This window comes from Eumetopias jubatus, unplaced genomic scaffold (genome assembly GCF_037043125.1).
Source record: "Eumetopias jubatus isolate StellerSeaLion01/CBP00866 unplaced genomic scaffold, mEumJub1_p1.0 scaffold_7, whole genome shotgun sequence".
Classification (NCBI taxonomy): Eukaryota; Metazoa; Chordata; class Mammalia; order Carnivora; family Otariidae; genus Eumetopias; species Eumetopias jubatus.
In genome coordinates, this window is record NW_028274813.1 from 112415202 (window position 1) to 112439791 (window position 24590).

General features: G+C 40.3%; 1 protein-coding gene across 5 annotated transcripts in view; it reads left to right on the forward strand.

Moving 5' to 3' along the window:
- NEO1 (neogenin 1) overlaps window positions 1-24590 on the forward strand; it is a 238999-nt gene that overhangs the window by 204402 nt on the left and 10007 nt on the right. For 3 of the 5 annotated variants that reach the window (XM_088025133.1, XM_028100230.2, XM_028100231.1), the window contains exons 16-25: window positions 574-669; window positions 3313-3536; window positions 3619-3757; window positions 5915-6022; window positions 7521-7715; window positions 9277-9309; window positions 12372-12440; window positions 15342-15489; window positions 23259-23497; window positions 24088-24180. In XM_088025133.1, coding sequence (XP_087881259.1) covers window positions 574-669; window positions 3313-3536; window positions 3619-3757; window positions 5915-6022; window positions 7521-7715; window positions 9277-9309; window positions 12372-12440; window positions 15342-15489; window positions 23259-23497; window positions 24088-24180 — 1344 coding nt within the window. The remainder of the gene's footprint in view (window positions 1-573; window positions 670-3312; window positions 3537-3618; window positions 3758-5914; window positions 6023-7520; window positions 7716-9276; window positions 9310-12371; window positions 12441-15341; window positions 15490-23258; window positions 23498-24087; window positions 24181-24590) is intronic. The other 2 variants (XM_088025134.1, XM_028100229.2) reach the window with 1 other exon arrangement.

Genomic DNA, 24590 nt, shown 5'->3' on the forward strand with positions numbered 1-24590 from the left:
ATAAGATAATTTAGTGGGGAAAGTGTAGTCTTTTCAGCAAAAGGTGTGGGAAGAATTGGATATCTGTATGAGAAAGAAAGGGAACTTTCCTTGACCTTTATTTCACATCATACACAAAAACAGAGCTAAATGCAAGAACTAAAACCATAAAACTTCTAGAAGAAGACAGGAAAAAACCTTCATAGTTTTGAGGTAGACAAGTGCTGTGTGTGCTGCCATCTCAACATTTCCCCACACCCTGGAGGAATCCCACAGAAACGTTTTTCAAATCTTCTTTCCTTTCTCTGCACTTAAGATCATGCACCGTCACCCTTGACTTTTTTTTTTTAAGATTTTATTTATTTATTTGACAGAGAGAGACACAGAGAGGGAACACAAGCAGGGAGAGTGGGAGATGGAGAAGCAGGCTCCCCGCCGAGCAGGGAGCCCGATGTGGGGCTCGATCCCAGGACCCTGAGATCATGACCCGAGCCGAAGGCAGACACTTAACCGACCGAGCCACCCAGGTGCCCTGAATTTTTTAAATTCTGGAGAATGTTTTCCTAAGTGTTTTCACTTGTTTCCTTCCTTCAGATCCCAGCTCTCACTATGTGATAACCCTGAAAGCCTTTAACAACGTGGGTGAGGGCATCCCCCTGTATGAGAGCGCTGTGACCAGACCTCACACAGGTAAGCCATCCTGTCCGCCTCTGTCTTCAGCATTTTTTCCAGCAGCTTATGTGGAATGTTGGCATGATGTCTGTCCCATAGGTATCAGTGAAAGGGAAAGTATATGCCAGCGTGGGCTGCAGGCTTCATATAGGAAAAGAGGCTTTCAACACGGAAATTTCCATTAATTTCTGTTTTGCTTTTTAGAAAATGCTAACAATCTAGTCATTCATATAAATAATTCCATGTAGAATGTAGCACATATTTTTAATATGTTGGGATCTAGAAACCATAGTTTTGAGAGAATTACAAGTGATTTGGGGGGCACCTGCGTGGGCTTAAGTATGGTTAATGGTTAAGTATCTGACTCTTGATTTTGTCTCAGGTCATGATCTCAGGGCGGTGAGATCAAGCCCTACATCAGGCTCCGCGCTGAGCATGGAGCCTGCTTAATATTTTCTCTCTTCCTCTCCCTCTGCCCCTCCACACCCCTAAAAAAAATGATTTTCATCTTTTGGTCATGGAGTTATAACCAAAATGAGTGAAAAAAATGAACAGGTCTTCGTATCTCTGGAGGAATTAGATAGGTTACTAATGGTCTCAATAAATGTGTATGATCAGTGAATCCAGCATTTTCTTTACTAGTCACCTGAGTTGATTGGGAAAGTATTCTTCTATTTGCTTTTCATTTGCTTTTTATATAAAGAGTATAAAGTCAGTTGTACTATCCATTTGATCAACTGTACATTTATTGCAAACGAGACCAAAATATTGTTTTTTGTAATAAAGAAATATTCATATAATGTAAAATTTCTGTAGATAAAACATCTAATATAGGGCTGAATGAGAAAGTTTATTGAAATAAATATATTAGACTTGTAAATTTTTCTAAAGGGTCCTGAAAACCCAAGAATTTATTATTTGCAGAAATGCTCTTTCCCCATTTGTTTTCCAGAGCTGTGTATCTCTATTGCCTGCTGTATTTTCTGGATACTTTGTGTAATAATGCAAATTTCACATTATTCTTTTTAAGAAGATCATCTCTGCCCCCTTTTTTCTTTAATGCTTTTACTTAATAAGACCAGCATCATCACTACATGTTTGGTAGTTCTGTCCTGTCTTCTCCTGTGTGCTTATAATTTATAAGTTCTTTTGCAAAGGGCTTTGGTGTTCCAGGAAGGAAAAAAAAGTAAGATGAAAAAGAATATTTAAATAAGTGGTTTGCTACTTTCTTAAATTAGCCTATAATAGAAAAAACTGTTTTGAAATTTTCTCTTATGTCACTTAAAAATATAGCCTTCTGGTTAGAAGTATACAAGGAAATGTTCCTAAGTCATGTAACCTTGTTATCTTTTCCAAGAGTTATTACAAATAAAAAAAATTTCTCAAAGAAGTCTAATGATTTTTGCACCTGAAGGTGCATTTTCTATAACTAATTGGTTTGTTTCCTGATCTTTGAACAAAGCCCTTGACTAATGTATGCTGTTCCTCTGTTACTTTAGTCCTCATTGTGTAGGAAATACACAAATGGAGACTATTACATTAGTTTGGCACTTATTCATAAACAAGGTTCATGCCATTTCAGGTTTTGAGTTACGGGAAGGGCTACTCTCCTTAACCAGGTGGGAAACCCATTTTAAAACCTTAACTTAAAATAAATCAATATGTATGTACTTAGAAAACCTGACCAAGAGTTGATAAAGCCCAGTGGATCCTACTGTATTGTCCTGGGCTCATGGTCCTTGGTGCATATTCTAACCTCTGTTTTGACACTGAGCTTAGAGAAGGTGTCAGCTGCATATGGCACAGGACATACATGAGTATAGACTTTTCTGTCAAATAAGTATTCTGATTTCTAATGTTCATAAAGGCTGTCACTTGGACCCATAAGTATGTCATTTCACGTAACTGATTGGGATTCATTAGGTGGGTTATTCTCTGATTCTACTGGAGAAAGCACAGCAGATATTCCCTCATGGTGTCAGCCTACCTTTTCCTCAGGAAGAGTAATGCCCTTGAGTTCCTTTGCTTTATTTGGATGTGAGCCATTTTGCTTTTAGACCCAGGACATCAGCAGATCTGAACTGGACCCTGTGTGGATATCAGATAACCCTAAAACCAAGGCCAGGCTTAGTTGCCATTGGCTGACATTCAGGACTCAGGCTTGAGAATAGGACCCTCACATGTTCATTGACCTGCATTGATAAGCCATGTCCCCAAAATTCAGTCACATTCACCGAAATACCAAAACAGATCATGAGCTTTGTGTTGCTTGTTCTGAAATTACACCCTTGATTTTAAAAGTACTTTGTATCTTCTCACAATCCTTTTTGGAAAGGAGATAGAATTTTCAAGTAATTTAAAGAAATTCAAGTATGAATATGTTAATATAATCATTGGATTATCAATTGTTAATATACCTAGAGAATACAATAGAGAATATAGTTAATTATTTCCCTAGACATTTTCCTGCAAATTTTTTCTGAAAGAACACAAGTGGAAATATTCTTTTTAATGAATGGTGGTTATCTTTTAACTCCGGATTCTCTTTCTCTTTCTCCATTTCTCACCTTTCATTCCATTATATTACCCTGCATTTTCCTTTTCTTTTATTTTTGTTTATGTTAAAATGCCACTTCCCTTTTTTAATTACTTTTTACCCAGACACTTCTGAAGTTGATTTATTTGTTATTAATGCTCCATACACTCCAGTGCCAGATCCCACTCCCATGATGCCACCTGTGGGAGTTCAGGCTTCCATTCTGAGTCATGACACCATAAGGATCACATGGGCGGACAACTCACTGCCCAAACACCAGAAGATTACAGATTCCCGGTACTACACAGTCCGATGGAAAACCAACATCCCAGCAAACACCAAGTACAAGGTACTGGCACATTTGCTCTAGGTGAGAAAATTTAGCTCTTAATATTTCCTAATTCTAAAGTTCTTGATTCTTATGCTTCCAGAATGCAAATGCAACAACTTTAAGTTACTTGGTGACTGGTTTAAAAGCAAATACACTGTATGAATTCTCTGTGATGGTGACCAAAGGTCGAAGATCAAGCACATGGAGTATGACAGCCCATGGGACCACCTTTGAATTTGGTATGTGTTGTCTGAATCTTTGTAAGACGTGAAAGCCAGTGGAAGTCCAGCTAATGCTGGGCCACATTCCATGTCAGGAGACTTCTCATCACCTGCTTCTACTACCCAAGGAAAGAATCAAGGGCATGAATTAACCCACTTACAGAACGTATGAGCAGCACAGCTGGAGTTCAGTGTTTGCTTTTTCAGCTGATGAATTAGGTTTCCTTCGTCACCGAACAAGAACATTAGCAAATAATGGGATTATAGAATGCAAAGTATACTAGATTTTAGGAATCAAGGGACTTGAGTTCCATCTCAGGTCAACCAAATACTGACTGTGTAAGTCATAAGTAAGTCATCCAGCCTATCATTTCTTCCATCTGCAGAAGAGGGGTGATAATAATATCTGCTTTTCCTACCTTATAGGGTTATTGTAAGGTAAAATGAGCAGATGAGAAAGCACTGTGTAGATGTAAAGGATTACTGTTATTAATCCTGCTTTATTGCTAAATTGAGATAGAAAAAATGAAGTGACTTGCTCTTCACCAAGCCTCTGCCAATGCCATGCTTGCTAGAGCCTCAGAACTTTACCAGGGAACCTGAAAGCTGCCCCAGCAGCCTTCTTACAACCAGTTAGTATCTGGTAAAATCCCATTGGGGCAGCCTAAGGGATTTTGTCTGTAAGTAAACATGAAAGATAAAAGACACCTAGCAAATTAAGGGGAAAGCAGGCTTGTATCCAAGTTTGAGATTTTGTTTGCCTTTTGCTCATTTGTAGGTCTGCCCTCTACCTCTTGTACTTTTCTAGCATGGGGATATGTGTAACCATTGGGAGCCTCTGTCCCTTCCAGCCTTCTATGGCTTTTTTCTCCTGTATATAAATAATGAAAAAATGGCGCTAATCAAGTCTCTCCAGACTGGGCTTGGCCCTGATGTCTTTTTGTCTCCTGCACAGTTGGTTGGACTTCCTACAGAGAAAAGGGGTTGGATCTGGAGAGCTTAGAAATAACAGTGCATAAAAGTTTAAATAGACCTTGAGTTTGCTTTCTTTGCTAGTTTTAAGAATATCTTTTTGCTTCATTCCAATCCATTAGTTAATAAATAATATTATGTATTTTCTTAGGATGTCTTCATTTCACCAGGCTTCCTTCCATTGTATGCTAGGAAGATTCCAGTATTTTAGGAAGAGAAGAGTAAATTTAAGGATGTACTTAATTTGCTCATTTCTATACTAGTACATTAAAAGTTATTAGCCATAACATGGAAATAAAAGAAATGCAGTGTTGTTTTTATTGTTGGTGTTGTTTCATAACAGCTTTGCATTTCAGAGCAATAATCTCAAATAGTTGACAGTGCAAACTTAAAATAAAAACAGCAATTTGTAACTCATTTATTCTTTGAGGGAATAGGGGGTTTCAAACATTATGTTTTGTTTGGAGAGCCAACTATAAGTGAAAGAGAAAATTATTTTACACTTGAAAATATTCTAACAAAATAATCCAAATTTGGGGAGGGGGGAAGTCATCTTGGGCAAATTACATAACTTTTTTCATTGTCGATGCCCTGCTCTATCAAGCAGGGATAGTGGCAACTGTCTTTCGAGTTGCCATAAATATTAAGTGAAGTACTCTTTATAAAATGCCTGGTATAATGTAGATACTTGGTAACTAACTACAGAGGTCTTTTGATTTCCTTACCTAAGAACCCTATAAATCCCTGATCTCCAGCCCAAGATACCAATTCTATATCCTCATAGTATGGTGTTTTTTCTTTGGTACTTGGCATATTCTTCTTCTTCTTTTTTTTTAAAGATTTATTTATTTATTTGACAGAGAGACAGCAAGAGGGGGAACACAAGCAGGGAGAGTGGGAGAGGGAGAAGCAGGCTTCCCGTGGAGCAGGGAGCCTGACGCGGGGGCGGGGCTCAATCCCAGGACTCTGGGACCATGACCTGAGCTGAAGACAGACGCTTAATGACTGAGCCACCCAGGCGCCCTGGCATATTCTTCTTTTTATTGGATCTGTTTACATGTAGACTATGAGTTCTTTGAAGCCAGGAGACTTTAGCTTTTTTGCCTTATACTTCTTATTGCACCTTATAAAAGGAAAGGGTTGCAGAAATAGTGAATGAAACTGGAATGGACAGGAATTATTGAAAGTGTTATTATTTTGTAGTTCCTACTTCTCCACCCAAGGATGTGACAGTTGTGAGTAAAGAGGGAAAACCTAGGACCATAATTGTAAATTGGCAACCTCCCTCAGAAGCCAATGGCAAAATTACAGGTAAGATGCCTTTGAGTGTGTATCTGTTCTCTGTTCCAGTCGTGCAGAAGCATTCCAGCCCAGTACTGTGTAGTTAGGAGAAGTGGGAGTCCAGAGGTTGGCTTGATCATTTTATGAGGCACAGGGAGTCATGATGGTCCTTGAAAGTGGACCAAGGGGGTGCTGTTTGCTCATATTAACGTAAACATGAATTGCCAGTTGGTGGTTCTGACTCACTGAGTGAAAGTCTGATGGGTGTTGTTACATTAGACAGTCTTTGGCTACATTGGGACCTTTTGGACATACTTATTTTCATCAGAAAAGCTGTTCTTCTCTGCCTCTGACTAGATGATCACCATGGAAGTTAAAGACCCTGCCTGATTCTACAGGGTAGTACCCAGTAAATACAGATTCAGCTCTTTTAACCTGAAGCCCCAAAAAGCTCATTAGACTTTTAATTCCGTTTTTCCCCCAGGCCTGCTACTTCAGCTTCCTGTGCTCTAACACTAGAGTTAGAAGTTTGAATTGGCCTAGGCCTTTGAAGGGGCCTGGGATTTTTCCTTGGACTTCCAGAGAACTTTCCACGTAGAGGACACTATGTTTTCCTCAGCTTTATCAGGGAGGAAAGCCTGAGAGCCTGGGATTTAGCTGTTAATTATTCTCGTCGGAACCTCTGCTCCATGTAGGTGTATCCTGAGGAACAGGAGTTTGCTTTCTGATGTTCCTTTGTATGAATAAGGAAACTGAAAGCATGTCTTAATATTGTCCTGCTTCAACTTTCAATTAGAATTTCTTCCCATAAATCCCTGGTGTCATTTTTTAGGTTTTTGAACTTGCCTGTTCTGTAAAAGAATGAAGCATGACTTGACTTGGATTACATTTTATTTTGTCTTCAAAAACCAGTAATGATGCAGTCAGTGCATTTTTGGCTGTGTAGGTCAGGTAGGCATGTGGGTGTCTGTTCTTGCCTCAAACATGGAGACTGAGTGCCCCCTGGTGGGAGTAGCAGGTGATGTTTCACTGTGACTTCACCCACTTCAAGTCTGGGAGAGCTTTAATAAAGGTACTGCCCACATCCCCAGGTCTCCCAGGAGTTTTTCTTCTGGGAAATCACATTGCAGAGAGCTAAACAGCATGTTGGGCCAGTGTCGGTTTTCAAAAGTGCATTATTTTAATCATAGACCCTTGATGGGTACATTATTCAAATATTAAGATGTTGAAATGATTGGATTGTTTTCCTTATATTTCTTAGCTTCTGAGAGTTCTCAACCCTATATTATTATCATAACTACTTTTATTGCTTCAACTACTGATACAGATGATAACTTATAACCTGGCACTGTTGAAATTGTGGTTTTCTCTTTATGATGTTCAGTGTAGCATTTTGAATGCATTCTACTGTTGGTCTTTAATCAGTAAGTGGTTCTCTACTTGTATATGCTATAACAGATACCCTTATTGACTTAAGAAAAGAAAAGGCAGGAATAAGATATCTTTTCTCATTTCCTCGTTTGGACAGGTTACATCATATATTATAGTACGGATGTGAATGCGGAGATACACGACTGGGTTATTGAGCCTGTTGTGGGAAACAGGCTGACTCACCAGATACAAGAGTTAACACTTGACACACCGTACTACTTCAAAATCCAAGCCCGAAACTCAAAGGGCATGGGGCCCATGTCTGAAGCTGTCCAATTCAGAACACCTAAAGGTAAATCTCCACTAAACAGCATTTTATTCTATGTCTCTTTAGTGGGGCAATGCTTGCACATATCACTTTAGCATATAGAGACTATGGAGACTATAAGAAGCCCTGATGGGTCCCCGCGTGTGTGCACCTAATCTCAGCTGGTCCGCCCGAGACCCACTGAGCGCCAACCCTATTCCCCCGCGCGGTCCCATTTCCACTCCAACAAGATGAAAGAAACTATCGTGAACCAGGAGAAACTCGCCAAACTGCAAGCACAAGTGTGCATTGGTGGGAAAGGAACTGCTCGCCGAAAGAAGAAGGTGGTTCATAGAACGGCTACAGCAGATGATAAAAAACTTCAGTTCTCCTTAAAGAAGTTACGGGTAAACAATATCTCTGGTATTGAAGAAGTGAATATGTTCACAAGCCAAGGAACAGTGATCCATTTTAACAACCCCAAAGTTCAGGCATCGCTGGCAGCGAACACTTTCACCATTCCAGGCCATGCTGAGACAAAGCAGCTGACAGAAATGCTACCCAGTATCTTAAACCAACTTGGTGCAGACAGTCTGACTAGTTTAAGAAGACTGGCTGAAGCTCTGCCCAAACAGTCTGTGGATGGAAAAGCACCACTTGCTACCGGAGAGGAGGATGATGATGAAGTTCCAGATCTTGTGGAGAATTTTGATGAAGCTTCCAAGAATGAAGCAAACTGAATTGAGTCAACTTCTGAAGAACATAAAACTTGAAGAAGTTACTGGGAGCTGCTTTTTTATATTATGACTGCTTTTTAAAATTTTGTTCATGGATCTGATAAAATCTAGATCTCTAATATTTTTAAGCCCAAGCTCCTTGGACACTGCAGCTCTTTTCAGTTTTTGCTTATACACAGTTCATTCTTTGCAGCTAATTAAGCTGAAGAAGCCTGGGAATAAAGTTTGAAACAAGGTTTATTAACCTTGTTAGTTAGTTCTTTGCCTAGGGAAAAAAAAAAAAAAAAAAAAAGAAGCCCTGATGATGAGCTTATGAGCCACAGTGTGAACATTTATCTCAAAATGATCCCTCACCCACCCATTGACCACCAAGTCAGTGCTCCCTAGGTTACTGGCCTAACCGTATCACAGACAAGGCTGTTCAAGGCAGATGGATTGCAGTGATCTCAGAGTTTTTACCAGTCAGATCAGATGTGGTTCTCTTGGTTCTCAGGTAGAGTAATAGCATGTTATTGTGATGGATGATTCCCTTTCCAGACATGCAGGCTTTTAACCTGAAAGGCTTATTCGTGGACCTTTGTAGAGAGAAAGACACTAACAGGGGAGCTTTGAAGAAAACTCTAGATAAGAAAGTGAAGGTAAAGTACTGAACCAAGTGAGCCTAGGAATAAAATTTAGTTGGGGACTGAGTCTGTGGAAATGTGGAAACCATATATGGATTTCTTTTCTGTTAGTACTGAAAATAAGACTCAATTTGTTTGGAAGTTTGTGGGGTTTTATTTTTTTTCCTTTAAAAATTCTGCCTGTCCCACCTTCAAAGCTTGTGATCCTTGCTCTTGTTTTTTCTCCCCCTGTGCTTGGCCTGTTAGCGGACTCCTCTGATAAAATGCCTAATGATCAAGGTAAATCAGTAGATGGCCTCTCTCTCCTTTCCTCTCTTTTGTGACCTATTTTTATTAGCTTTTTGTTGTTTTTGTTTCCTTTTTTTTCCTGAAAATCAGTCCTATGTGTTAAAATTCACATTATTCATTGGCCAAAGTGGAGTTGAGTCCATGTTTGTGGCACTTGGGGTATCTGAAAAGCTGGGGAACTGACTTAGGGGTTAAATAGGCAGGGGAAAAACTGAGGAGAGTAAACGGAGTTCTGCAGCTGTAGATTGGCCTTAAGTGTGGGCCAGTTTGTCCTCTGTGCTAAGATACTGAAATTCTGTAACAATGATAGGCATTTGGACCAGTATGAGAACAAGCATACCAATTTGTCGTATTTGTATCTAGGATTGCATTAGTATCTCTAAATGAAAAGTTGTAATCAAATTCAGCAAATACCCTATTTTCCTCCCCTCACCAAGAATCTACAGACTTACCCTACTGAATTGTGTGATTATCTGTGACAAAATTAGTGCTATTTATTCTGTTAAATAAGCTTAATTCAGAGCTCTTTTTCTGTTTCTTCCCTTAAATATATCTGCTTGTTTTAAAAGAGAAACAATTTAAAATGGAAACTTAGGAAGTACAGGCTTCAGTGTCACCATTCTCGAAATTGTCAACATAGTTTTTCCACTGTTATTGCTATGGTGGAGAGGTAACTGGACTGTGGTTTTCATCTCTGGGGAGTCAGCTAGAGTTGGTATCTGTTTTCTATACTCAGAGCAATGGAAGTAAAGTTGATGGTTGCTTTCAAGGTCTAAGAGTAGCCTTTAGAAATAAAAAGTCTTGGGGCGCCTGGCTGGCTCAGCTTGATGGGGTGTGCAACTCTTGATCTTGGGGTTGTGAATTTGAGCCCCATGTTGCATGTAGAGATTACTTAATAAAATCTTTAAAAAGAAAAAGAAAGAAAAAGTCTTTGGATCTTGTTAATGGCAAGGAAAAGTGAGAACTTGAGGTTGCATGTTTCAGGGCTTTGGAAATGTATTTGCACTCAGTCTTTTGTTGTATGTTGGAGAAACTGCAGATGTGCTTGTGTGTATGTGTAAGGCGCCCTAGTGATGGTAGACATTTTGACTTAAGTGTGAGAACAGAAAAATAACGATACTGTGTATGCACAGAGTATAAATGTGCTCATTGTTTTTCCCACACTTCACTGGATAAGCCAGAGTGCAAGTCTTACTTGCACCACACCTCTGGCCTTTAAAATTCTTTACCCATAGTTCTTTTTGGTGTTTGGTTAATCCTTGGAATTTCTTCATAGGTTATATTTAAAAGCAAAAATGCTGGGAAATAGAGGAATTAAACCAACCAGTTTATTGGCAAAGTATATTCTTTGGCAATTATTTACATAATATGATAGTTGGGCTTACATGTGGGCTACCTGAAAAATAAGCACCCTTAAGTCTGAAGAGCCTTACAAGGGCTAAGTCATCTCCTCCAACTAGACTTCATCCCAGTGAAAAGAACAACTGGAATCCTAACATAGGGTTTGTGCCATTTGGGAACAATAATGGCCATGGAAGTAAGGAGATAAAGGAACAAGTATGGACAACAGAAAAGGGATCGGGGACTGAGTTAAATATGCCCTTTTGGATACCCAACAACTTCCGTTACTTTGGGAGTTTTGAGCTTCTGGAAACAGAAAACATTGTTCTCATCTCTATATTTATTCTGTTAAATGAACTATATATAGAAATATTCAGAATTTAATTTTTCATTTAGTCCAACTCTGATAATTTATATAAGTACTTGACATTGGCTGTAATGTTTAATAGAAACATTTTATGCATTTCTAGTCAAGCTTTATTTGTAGAAATAATTATTTATGAGTGTTTTCTGAAGCTTCATGCTCTGTGCCTCTGCAAAGGGAAAGGTTATATTCTTCCCTAAAGATTTATTATGTATGTAATAATAGCAGCTAATATTTGATGAACAACTGCTATGTGTCAGGCAGTATTCAAAATATTTTATAGGAGTAAGTTTCCTTTTAATCCTCAATACATTTTTGTGAAGTAGATACCATTATTATCGCTGCTTTACGATGAAGAAACTGAGACCCAAAGATAATAAATGACTTGCCAGAAGTCAAGTACATGATAGGCCAGTATTCAAGTGAAGGCAGTGTGCTGTATTAACCCTGAGGAGCAGCTTTGACTTTGCAATTCTTTCAGACTTCTTCAGGAGGAATCCAAACCTTGGACTGATGAATACCTTTGCTATATTGGGAAAGGGTTCCTTTTATTTGTTTTACCCAAGCAGCTTTTTCTATAAATGTGAACAAAATTCAGGACCAAGAATATGGATTACTAAAAAGCTGATCCTTGTGTTTTATGAAATCTGTTTGTGAGGTTGTCCCAAGCCTAAGATCGGCAGCCTTATTCATTGTATTTTATGACAGTGGATTAGGAGAGAGTGTCCTCGGTGAGCAACAAGAGGGGAGACTTTGTTTTTCCATTCTTGGGTATTTGGGTAACTGAGCAGGAACTGAGAACCCGATTTGAACTTCCATGTGTCTTCTTGCTACTGCTTAGGGTATCTTTATATTGGAAAAGGCAACTTCATAATTTGAGGAAAAAATCCAAACACTACTGACACCTACTAGGAGATCAACGTAGCCAGGTCCTTTGGAAAAGTCCACTTCTGTAATACAGAAGCCAACCTAACTGATCCCTTGGTTCCTTTTCTGAGAGAAGCTACTTTTGCCATAAGTGCTCTGAGCGGTCTTGCAGGAACTGTTTCCTGGGCAAGAGAAATGGGTGTGTTCCCACCTTATGAACAGCAAGTGGCAGTCTAGTTCCATGCTAGATACAGCCGTGGACCGAGAGTGTCAGCCTTTCAGATGCCTCATTGCATAGAAAGCTATACCTTAGTTTGCTTTGCATAGCTTATTTTGTCCCCTGTTGTTTATGTGCTACTTCATTCTCTCATGGACAGAGTAGACTGAAAATATTTTTTTGTAGAAAACACTCACTAGCTGTGAAGTGGACTCATCACACCAGTGGCTTGAGTCATTACTGACATGATTTCTTCTCCTTCAGCCTCAGGGTCTGCAGGAAAAGGAAGCCGGCTGCCAGACCTAGGATCCGACTACAAACCTCCAATGAGTGGTAAAAGTCTTTCTTATGGCTTTTTTGGCCCACTGTGGGCATGACATGGTTCTGCTTGAATCTTGAAATATCTTTTGTAGGTTCTTTGTGGTGGGTTAACCTGTTTCCTTTTATTTAGTAGTTACCTTTAGGCATTTTCTGGCAAAAGTTTGCTGAATGACTGCAAACCCATTCATTATAAGATCCATAAATAAAATTATTTCTCCACATAGCCAACTTAAAATAAGATTAATTCTAAACAAATGAGTCTTTTGCCCACTGTCTGCCTCTAGAAAAGAATTAGAATCTTGCTCTCAAAAATAAACCCTCTAATAGAATTATCCATCACCTAGAACAAGCCAAAGAAATGCTTTAGAATCATGACTTTCTCCCCACACTGCTTACCACAGTGTTTTAATTTGGGAATTCTAAAAAATTCTTCCCACTCTCCTAGCCAGCTTAAGAGCTGGTGCCTTCTAATTCCTTAATGATGGCACCTACTTCTCTACAGAACTTCATTGTTCATAAGTTACTTTCATACCTGAAATTACATTTGATCTTCATAACACTGAAGCTCAGAGAACAGATATTCCCATTTTATACATTAAGAGACTCAGTGGTGGAGAAGTAATGTGCCTGGATCCACCCACTAATTATGAAAGTCCTAGAACCAAAATCCAGATCTCTGACTCCTGATTGTGACTTTTCCACTATCACACGCAGCCTAAAAGGCCTGGGGTTCTGTACCAGATGTGGGAATCTGAGTCCTGGGCTGAGTTCTAGGACTCTGCGCTTTTCCTCCTGGGATGTGTGTATTATATTTATGTGCTGTCCACAGTATAATATTCAAGGCTCTGAGAAGAGCAGTTGTTTCCTTGTCTTTCATTTATACATTCGTTCATTCACACGTGTTTATAAAGGTTCAGATTCTATATAACAGGCTATGTATGGAAGCAAAAGGAGTAACAAAGCAGCTGACAGCGAAAAGGGAAAGCTTCATAGAAGAGGAGGTATCTGACCCAGATATGAAAGGATGCGTGGAAGATGGCTAAATGTCACGGGGCAGGGGGGTTGAACATTTCAGGAAACACCAACAGCACGTGCAAATGCATGGCAGCAAAAAACAGCCGGCTCTCTCCAGGGATCACACTGCCTGGAGACAGGCTAGGGATTCTCACATTAGAGAAGGTGGTAGGTTAGAACCAGCCTGCCAAAAGCTCAGGTACCAAAGCTACGAAATGTGAGCTTCATCCTGCACATAACATGTGTAAGACTCCTTGTACCACGGGCGAACTGTGACCTCCATTTATTGAGTACCAAGTGTTATTACTCTGGTGAATGAAGAATGAGTTGGGGCTGAGATGATGATGTCAGAGAGAGTGGTTAAGAAGCTGTTGCAGCAGTCCAGATGAGGCTTCAGTAGTGGCCTGTCATAATGTCCCCGGCAGGACATGCTCCCGCAGCAGGTCATTCCTACTCTGTCTTCCATGGGAGCTTTTGGTCCTCTCAGAAGTTAGAGGTCAAATGCAGTTAAGTGGGAATTCGTCTCTGGAAAGAGCTGCCGCCGCCACCTCTGCTATCCCCACACCCCAGCTCCCCAGCCTCTGATTTGCAGTGCCTGCCCCGCCACATACCCTACCCAGTAACTCAGCACTGCTGTTAATAAAAGGTTTATGTAAAGCCCCAATATGGTCTAATTTTATTGGCCCCTAATTCTGTAGTCTTTCCCAAATATAAAAATGTATTATTAAAGGTCGGTATGGACAGTTTAAGTTGTCTATCTGCTTACTTTTTTCTCAGAAATGAGGAATAAATATGATTGAATCAAATGGGGAAGAATAAGCTCTTAAGCCCTCCTAAATCAGCCCAGATTTAGCGCTGTGCTTAGATGTAGCCAATAAAAATCATACAATCAGAAGTTGGAAGGTCAGCTAATGCAGTTTTATGGAAGGGGTTCCCACAATAAGTATACTTTGAATTAGTTCATAAGTTTATAAACCAGGGTTGTATTTAGGAATCACTTTAGGAGCTTTTCTAAAAAAAGATTCCCAAGCCATAGCTTCATGTTAGGAATTTTCTTCTACAATCTCCCAAACTGGTAGAATGATTCTTCTTAAACACTTCTAGAAACTAAACACTCATTACTTTATAAGGCAGCCCATCCATTATTGTACAGATCTGACTATTGTAGAGGAGAGAGGGAATAACTGGAAGGAAAGACATCAGCTATCCTATGGTATCATATCCCCTCTTTTTATTTTTTTCATAGCACTTATTACTAATAATTTCTTATTTGTTTATTTTCTGCCCCTACCCCAGCAGTCACATCCTTGTTATACACTGTTGCATCCCTAGTACCTAGAACAATGCCTGGCACATACTAACTACTCAGTAAATATTTGTCAAATTAATGCATATGTACAGACCTACTTTTCCCTGAAACTGAATAAGAGAATTAACTTTGCAAAGACTATATTTATAAAAGCAGACTGTATTTTTCAAGTAGTTTTTGTGATCTCAGACATCTGTATGTGGGGGAAAACTTTAGCTTTCTGTGAATGTACATTTTTAAAATGCTTTTGAAAGTCAGAAAACTAAATTATTTACAAATGGTGCTTTATAAGACAAATGTATGCATAATATAACATAAGACACTGGGGGGGGAGGGGCAGACCCTTTATTTGTCCAAGTATAATGTTCAGTATAATTCGAGAAGCTTTTACTGAACACCAGCTTTGTGCAAGGTACTGTGTTAAGAACTGTACATAGTGCATAAACTTGGCTCTGCAGATTACATGAGACACTTGTATCCAAAGCAACGAGTATATTACAGAGACTCTCACATCAAGTTTCCATACTCTTGAGTGGATGCATTTTTGGAATTCTCAAGCACTAACAAATGTACCGGTTTTCCCTCTACAGGTAGTAACAGCCCACATGGAAGCCCCACCTCTCCCCTGGACAGTAGCATGCTGCTGGTCATCATTGTTTCAGTTGGCGTTGTCACCATTGTGGTGGTTGTGGTCATTGCTGTCTTTTGCACCAGGCGCACCACCTCTCACCAGAAAAAGTAAGGAGCCCATGATTTTTGCTATCTATTCTTTTGCTCCTCTGTGACTTCTGTATTTGGAGTTGTACAAAGAGATAAAGTTTACCCTTGAACAATGTGGGGATTAGGGGTGCTGATCCCCCCATGCAGTCAAAAATCTGCATATAAATTTTGACCCCCAAAATTTAACTACCAATAGCCTACTATTGACAGAAAGCCTTACTGATAACATAAACTGTTGATTAACACCTATTTTGTGTGTTGTATATTATATATGTATATATGTTATGTATGCATATATGTATAATACATGTATATTATATACAAAATGTATATATATTGTATTCTTACCGATAACTGTAACCCTCCAGAGAGGTCTCTGAATTGCAGGATATTAGGTACATACCCTCACGCTGGCCCTAACCCCAACCCTAACCCTAGATATGAGGGGGGAAATGGAAGATGCAGTATTTATATATACAATGGAATATTATTCAGCCATATAAAAGAGGGAGATCTTGCCATTTGCAACTACATGGATGGAGCTAGAGAGTATTACTAAGTGAAATCAGTCAGTCAGAGAAAGACAAATACCATACTTTTCACTCGTTTAGAATTTAAGAGGCAAAACAAATGAGCAAAGGGAAAAAAAGAAACAGACTCTTAACTCTAGAGAACACACTGATGGTCACCAGCAGGGAGGTGGGTGGGGGGTGGGGGACATCGGTGAAGGGGGTTAAGGAGTGCACTTGTTGTGAGGACTGGGTAATGTATGGAAGTGTTGAATCACTTTATTGTACACCCCAAACTAATATTACACTGTATGTTAACTAGCTGGAATTTAAATAAAAACATTTTTAAAGATTTTTTTATTTATTTATTTGAGAGAAAGAATGAGAGAGAGAGAGAGAGCACATGAGAGGGGAGAGGGTCAGAGGGAGAAGCAGACTCCCCGCTGAGCAGGGAGCCCGATGCGGGACTCGATCCCAGGACTCCAGGATCATGACCTGAGCCGAAGGCAGTGGCCCAACCAACTGAGCCACCCAGGCGCCCTAAATAAAAACATTTTTAAAAGTCTGCGTGTAAGTGGACCCCCACTGTTCAGTCCCATGTTGTTCAAGGGTTAACTGTACATGAAAAGTGATGTTTTAAATATTTTTAAGGGAAATGCAGAATGGTTCTTCCTGTAAATGTGGATCAGTGTTCTGGCAGGAAACAGGTGCATACTCAAGAGGGGTGGAAGGAAGTTTAATGAAGGGACCATTTACAGAGTCATAGGTGGGGTTAGGAGACGAGGCAGAGACGTTCAAGGCCCAGCAGCCATGATAAGCCACTGTCACCTGTAGGCCTGAAAGGGCAAGAGGTCTTCCTGAAGAAGAGAGAGCTGTGTTCAGAGGTATGAAGCAGTAGGAGAAGGTTTGACAGGAGCTGGGGGTGCTGGGAGGAATGTGGATTCTGCCAGCCTCTAGCCCCACAGGGCGGGGACAGGGTAAAAACACCTCCTACTCTCCAGTCTCGTGCCTGTTTCTCGTCGGAAGCTGGGAGCAGGGTTGCCAAGTAAAGCAGATAGAGGTCATTTAACTCAACCTCTCGAGTCACAGAGCCAAGTAGAGAATAGATCTGCCGAGGGAAGTGGACTTTGTCCAGCCCAGCCTTGCCGGTAGCTGCTTTGGAGTACTGTTTGGTATATGCACAAGGTGAACCAGATGCACAGGAGTTTATGGGCATTCTTACAGGCTTTCTCACGGCACAAATGCCACCTGAAATGGAAGAAGACCACAGACCTCTTACTCTACATCTAAGTTTAAGAATATTTTTCAACAGGGCACCTGGGTGTCTCAGTTGGTTGAACATCTGATTCTTAGTTTCGACTCGGGTCATGATCTCAGGGTCGTGAGATTGAGCCCCACGTCAGGCTTCATGCTCAGTGCAGAGTCTGCTTGAGTTGCTCTCTCCCTCTTACTCTGTTCCTCCCTCCACCCCCTGCTCCATGTGTGCTCTCTCTCTCTCAAATAAATTTTAAAATCCGTTAAAAAAAAAAAAAAAAAGAATATGTTTCAAGAAGTGCTACCAGGTGTGGAAGTTGAGGTTAGGGACTGGCAGGGACAGGTTGGGGGTCAGTGGGGAGATACTGATTTAGTGAATAAGAAAGGCTCATCTATAATGAGGGGTCGAATGACTGCTAGCCCTGAACTCCTCTAGGATATTGAGAGTTGTGGTAATTGTCTAGAGCAAATAGCGAGGTGATTCAGTTATAATACTGCTTGATAACAGCCTATGCTCCTAAACTTGAGAGAGTCCCTGACCCTAGACCACTTTCAACTCACATATAGTATCTGGCCAACGAGACAGATACCAAAAAATAAAAAGATTCCTGAATTACCCCTAATAGCAAAAAACACCTATGGGCAATAAAATGACTTTAATTGCTGTATCCTAAAAGATCATAAGATGGAGTTATTGCTCCATAAAAGAGAAAGACAAGTTCGTGTCAGTGTTTGTGATTATCCCTCAGACTTGGTCTGCCCAAGGCAAGATGCATGTGTTCAAAACACATTTGTTTTCATATAGACAAGTACAGACTACCCTGTTGCTGCTTCTAGTGATGGCCTTGTCATTTTGTGTTACATGAGGCTTTTAATCTTTCTTTGCCCAAACAAAATAGCTTCCTGTAGCTTGCATTGCCTCTCTTTTCCAAGGCAAGGGAGGGGGGCTCCTTTTATAAGCTCCCTGACCACTGCCTCTTACACCTCTCCCTGCCTCCTTTAGATTATGGAAAACTGTTTCTCTGAAACGCGTCAGCAATGACGTTATTTCTACTCTAGAACTTTTCTGCAAGGTTCCTTTGTTCAGCATTTCAAGTGTACCTACTTTTATGAACTTGGTTTTATATCTAGTTTCAGAAATCTTGATCTCTTTATTTAAAAGAATCTAAAAAAAACAAAGTGACGGAATTCCTTAGTACTTTGGGGTATTTAAAATTCAAAGTAAATAAAAAATAAAGTACTTCTTCAGATTGAGAGGTAGAAAACTGAGTTGGTAATAGGCTCTGTACTTTGAATCTGCAAATCTTGCAGATTTGGGTCCTTTTGCTTAAAAAAATTGTGTCGAGTCTTCATGGGGCTTTCCCTGTCCCTCTCTCAGTGACCATCTTTCCAGGCATTCCATGAACCACTGAAAAATATGTGTGAGCTTTTCTTAATACTTTTCTTCCTCTCTGATGCCTGAAGTGCCTCCCATTTCAATTGTAGGGGCTTTTAGGCTCTTACAAACTCAAAGTTGACCGAGCATTTAAGGCCTAGCCGCTCATTGCTTCTCAACACATTCCTCATTAGCTACCTCACCCTTAGCAGATGAGAACTACCTCCAGGTACCACCGTGTGATCCAAAAACCTTCTTCAGTGTACTTCCTCCTACCAGAAGCCAGTTCTCCATTTATCCTCTGGATCTCAATGGCTCTCATCTTTCTAAGACCTTATACTTGCTGTTACCCCCTCCAGCACAGCTAACATTTCACTCTCTTGGCTTTGTCCCTTCAGCAGCAAGTGTGCTCACACCTCTTTCATCCTAAGAAATCGTAATTATAACTCCACTGCATGGTTCTCGGCTGTTTACAAACCCCTGTCTTTCCCTTCACCACAGAATTTCTTGATTACGATATACACTCATCCATTCTTTCATTGCCTACTTATGCTTCAGTTCTTGTTAATTTGGATTCTGCTCCTACCACTTTACCAAATTGCTTTTGCTGAGGATTGATGACCTCCATATTGTTAAAGCCAGCAGACTTTTTTTGAATTTTATTTTATTATGTTACGTTAGTCACCATACAGAACATCATTAGTTTTTGATGTAGTGATCCACGATTCATTGTTTGTGTATAACACCCAGTGCTCCATGCAATATGTGCCCTCCTTAATACCCATCACCGGGCTAACCCATCCCCCCACCCCCCTACCCTCTAAAACCCTCCGTTTGTTTCTCGGAGTTCACGGTCTCTCATGGTTCATCCTCCCCTCTGATTTACCCCCCTTCATTTTTCCCTTTACTCTCCAAATGTCCCCCATGCTATTCCTTATGTTTCACAAATAAGTGAAACCATGTGACAATTGACTTTCTCTGCTTGATTTATTTTACTTAGCATAATCTCCTCCAGTCCCATCCATGTTGATGTAAAAGTTGGGTGTTCATCCTTTCTGATGGCTGAGTCATATTCCATTGTATATATGGACCACATCTTTATCCATTCATCTGTTGAAGGGCATCTGAGCTCTTTCCACAGTTTGGCTATTGCGGACATTGCTGCTATGAACATTGGGATGCATATGGCCCTTCTTTTCACTACATCTGTGTCTTTGGGGTAAATACCCAGTGGTGCAATTACTGGGTCATAGGGTAGCTCTTTTTTTAATTTTTTGAGGAATCTCCACACTGTTTTCCAAAGTGGCTGTACCAACTTGCATTCCCACCAACGGTGTAAGAGGGTTCCCCTTTCTCCACAACCTCTCCAACATTTGTTGTTTCCTGCCTTGTCAATTTTTGCCAATCTTAACTGGTGTAAGGTGGTATCTCAGTGTGGTTTTGATTTGTATGTCTCTGATGGCTAGTGATGTGAGCATTTTTTTCATGTGTCTGTTAGCCATTTGTATGTCTTCTTTTGAGAAGTGTCTGTTCACGTCTTCTGCCCATTTTTTGACTTGATTATTTGTTTTTTGTGTATTGAGTTTGAGAAGTTCTTTATAGATCTTGCATATCAGCCCTTTGTAGTGTCATTTGCTAATATCTTCTCCCACTCTGTGGGTTGCCTCTTTGTTTTATTGACTGTTTCCTTTGCTGTGCAGAAGCTTTTTATCTTGATGAAGTCCCAGAAGGTCATTTTGCTTTTGTTTCACTAACCTTTGGAGATGTGTCTTAAAAGAAGTTGCTGTGGCCGATGCCAAAGAGGTTACTGCCTATGTTCTCCTCTAGGATTTTGATGGATTCCTGTCTCACATTGAGGTCTTTCATCCATTTTGAGTTTATCTTTGTGTATGGTGTTAGAGAATGATTGAGTTTCATTCTTCTGTATATAGCTGCCCAATTTTCCCAGCACCATTTATTGAAGAGACTGTCTTTTTTCCATTGCATATTTTTTCCTGCTTTGTCGAAGATTATTTGACCATAGAGTTAAGGGTCCATATCTGGGCTCTCTATTCTGTTCCACTGGTCTATGTGTCTGTTTTTGTGCCAATACCATGCTGTCTTGGTGATCACAGCTTTGTAACATAGCATGATCTGGCAACATGATGCCCCCAACTTTGTTTTTCTTTTTCAACATTTTGGCGATTTGGGGTCTTTTCTGATTCCATACAAATTTTAGGATTGTTTGTTCCAGCACTGAAAAATGTCTTTGGAATTTTGATCAGGATGGCGTTGAACGTATAGATTGCTCTGGGCAGCATAAACATTTTAACAATGTTTATTCTTCCGATCAATGAGCATGGAATGTTTTTCCATCTTTTTGTGTCTTCTTCGATTTCTTTCATGAGTGTCCTGTAGTTCCTAGAGTATAGATCCTTTACTTCTTCTTTGGTTAGGTTTATTCCAAGGTATCTTATGGTTTTTGGTGCTGTTGTAAATGGAATAGATTCTCTAATTTCTCTTTCTACAGTTGCATTGTTAGTGTATAAGAAAGCAACTGATTTCTGTGCATTGATTTTGTATCCTGCCACATTACTGAATTGCAGCATGAGTTCTGGTAATTTGGGGGTGGAGTCTTTTGGGTTTTCCACATAAAGTATCATGTCATCTGTGAAGAGAGAGAGTTTGAGTTCTTCTTTGCCAATTTGAATACCTTTTATTTCTGTTTGTTGTCTGATTGCTGTTGCTAGGACTTCTAGTACTATGTTGAACAGTAGTGGCGAGAGTGGGCATCCTTGACATGTTCCTGATCTTAAGGCAACGGCTCTCAGCTTTTCCCCACTGAGGATGATACTCGCTGTGGGTTTTTCATAGATGGATTTTATGAAATTGAGGAATAGTCCCTCTATCCCTATACTCTGAAGAGTTTTAATCAGGAAAGGATGCTGTATTTTGTCAAACAGCAGACACTTTTTAGTCCTTGGCTTAATCTCTCAACAATATTTAATTCAACTACTCTTCCTTCTTGAAACATTCTCTTCTCCTGTATGTCATAATCGTATGTTCCCTTTCACAGCTCCTCCTGTCTACCCAGCCATCAAACCTTCCTCAGGACCTGATCCTAGACTTACTGCTCCTTCTTTGCTGTTCCCCAGTGATATCTACTCCCATGGCTTCATTGACTGTCTGCATTCCTGTTACTTCTGTGTTTCTGTCTCTGGCCACAGCCTCTTCTGAGTCTCAGACTTGCACGCCCAGTTGCCTCTTCTACATTTCCTCTTGAATGTCTCAGAGGCACTCACCGTGTATACGACAATTTATAATCTTTTCTGTCAAGCCTGCTTCTACCCCATTAATTCCAATGTTAGTAAACGGCTTAGCCTCAGACCTTGTCAACATCGTCTGCTCCTCTTCCTTCTCTACTCCCACCCCACCTCACATCATTTAGTCGTCAAGGCTTGTCATTTCTGCCTTCTAAATAGCTGTCAAATCTGCCTCCTTCCTCCGTTCCACTATCCTGGACCACTGTCAGTCATGGCTAAGACTGATGCCGTAGCATCCTACCTGGTCTCCTGTTCTGTCCCCCACCCCATAAACCCATTCTTCATACCACAGTTGGTATAAATGTTTAACTCAGAATTGATCTCCTTACTGTCCTGCTTGAAACCATGTAGTGGTTTCTCATTACTCATAGAGGGAAGTTAAACTCTTGGCATGTCTCTAAAAGCTCTTTATGATCTGGGCTACCTTTCCAGCATCACTTCATATCATTCTCCACATGGTTCACTATGCCTCTACCACTCAGGACTTCTTACAGGCCCTCTGATATCCCAGGCTATTGTGCTCTGCTTCAAGGCTTTGACATAAGCTGATTTCATCACCTGGAAAGCATCCTCTGCCCTTCCTCCTTTAAGTCTTAACTTCAGTATCACCTCTTTCTCCAGGTTTGTCCTAGCCACTTTATGCCAACTATTAAGAAGTAACTATAACACTTGGCATTTCATTAAGCTCAAAATATTTTAAAATAATGAGATCAACATATGTCTTCCTCACTTGACCAGAAATGCTGAGGGCATAGCAGTCCAGTACAGGGACTGACTGACATACAGTGGGTACCTAATAAATTCATACTGAGTGGATGAGTGAGTGTGAGTGAGTGAATGGAGAAATTAAGGCACAGAGAAGTAGACACTGTCATCCACATTCTTGACTTTACCCATTTGGTAGTCCTAGGTTTGGGCTACCTGAAATGTTGTTCCCTTCCTCTTTTATAAGCTACAGACTCTACCTCTATTCCATTGTTACATTTCTAATGTTCTTTCTCTATTGATTGGAACTTGAGAAACCTTCTGCTTTAGAGATAACTTAATTTTAAAATGCTGTCTAGTCTGTTGATAATAATAAAAAAAAATGGTCACAAGGCAGTAGTCAAATATGCCCTTGTATGTATCTTTAAATATGTGTGGACAAAGCAGAGATACATTTACTGTTTCCAAAAGTAAACTTCTTGCCCCTGTTTTCTCTTGTTTTGTTTATGTATTTTTAGTTTCTGCCTTTGCTTGAGGCATCTCTCAGAAGGGCACTTTTAATCATTCAAGCCTTTTCACAAATAAGTTCAAAAGAGTTACTTAAAAAAAAACAAACAAAAAACCTCTTAAATTTGTGCCTAGGAAACGAGCTGCTTGCAAATCAGTGAATGGCTCCCACAAGTACAAAGGGAACTCCAAAGATGTCAAACCCCCAGACCTCTGGATCCATCATGAGAGACTGGAGCTGAAACCCATCGATAAATCTCCAGACCCAAACCCCATCATGACTGATACTCCAATTCCTCGTAACTCTCAAGATATCACACCAGTTGACAATTCCATGGACAGCAACATCCATCAAAGGCGGAATTCATATAGAGGTGCAGGTTGTCCCCAAATGTGGGAAAACTATTTCCATTTAAATCATTTTCCATTTCCTACAGTTGCCTGAATTTGGTGATTCCTGTGTGAGGTTAGGTTTAAAGAAACATGTGTTGTGGGATTTGGTCAACATCTGATAAAGAGTAGATAGCTTGGGGGAAAAATAGCTTGTTATGGGGAAGAGGTTCTGTACCCAGATGAGACAACCTTCTAGATCTATTAGGTCTCTTCTCATGTGTCACCAACTTGATACTGAAGCATTTGAGACAACCTAGCCTATGTCTGTACGTTTCATCCTCTCCCTCCATTTGGAGTCCACCTCTCACTGTGGTGTTCAGAATGTTCTTGGTCTGGATGCTCTTACTCGCAAACACCACATGGAAGCATGGTAGGTGGCATTGTGTCAACTGCACTGACTCTCAACAGAGACTACTGATCATTTTCCTCTTTTTTCACTTCCTGCAGAAACACCTTGTCCTCATTATGTTGTTTGCGAGTCCTGAACCCCTCATTGCAAATATTTTGCTGCTGAGGCTGCTTAATGGCCTAGGGCACATGCTTATAACTAACCTCCATATTTGATGTCTAGGGCATGAATCAGAGGACAGCATGTCTACACTGGCTGGAAGGCGGGGAATGAGACCAAAAATGATGATGCCCTTTGACTCCCAGCCACCCCAGCGTAAGTTAAAAGCCTCTCATTTCCCCTGTGCTGCCAATCTACCCAGTCGTCCTGGAGAACCAATATGAATGATCTCTTTGAATTTATGTGATCCTGACACAAAGGATGACCCACTGAAGCTTCGGCACCTTGAGCTGGAAATACCACTTTCATATTTTGCAATTAACATTATTCTTGAGATAAATAAGCTAAAAAGCCAACTACCCCAGTCTCCCAGGAACAGAGAAGTAACCAATCCCCCTAACAGTATGCACAGCATCTCTACAGGAGGGATGGAGAAGCATCCTTCCGGGCTGGAGCTGAGGATGGCCAGATACCATAGTGTTCCTTAGACTTCCTGATACACATTCAATGTTGATGGGCACCTGCCATTTTTTTAATTAATAGACTTTATATTTTAGAGGGCTTTT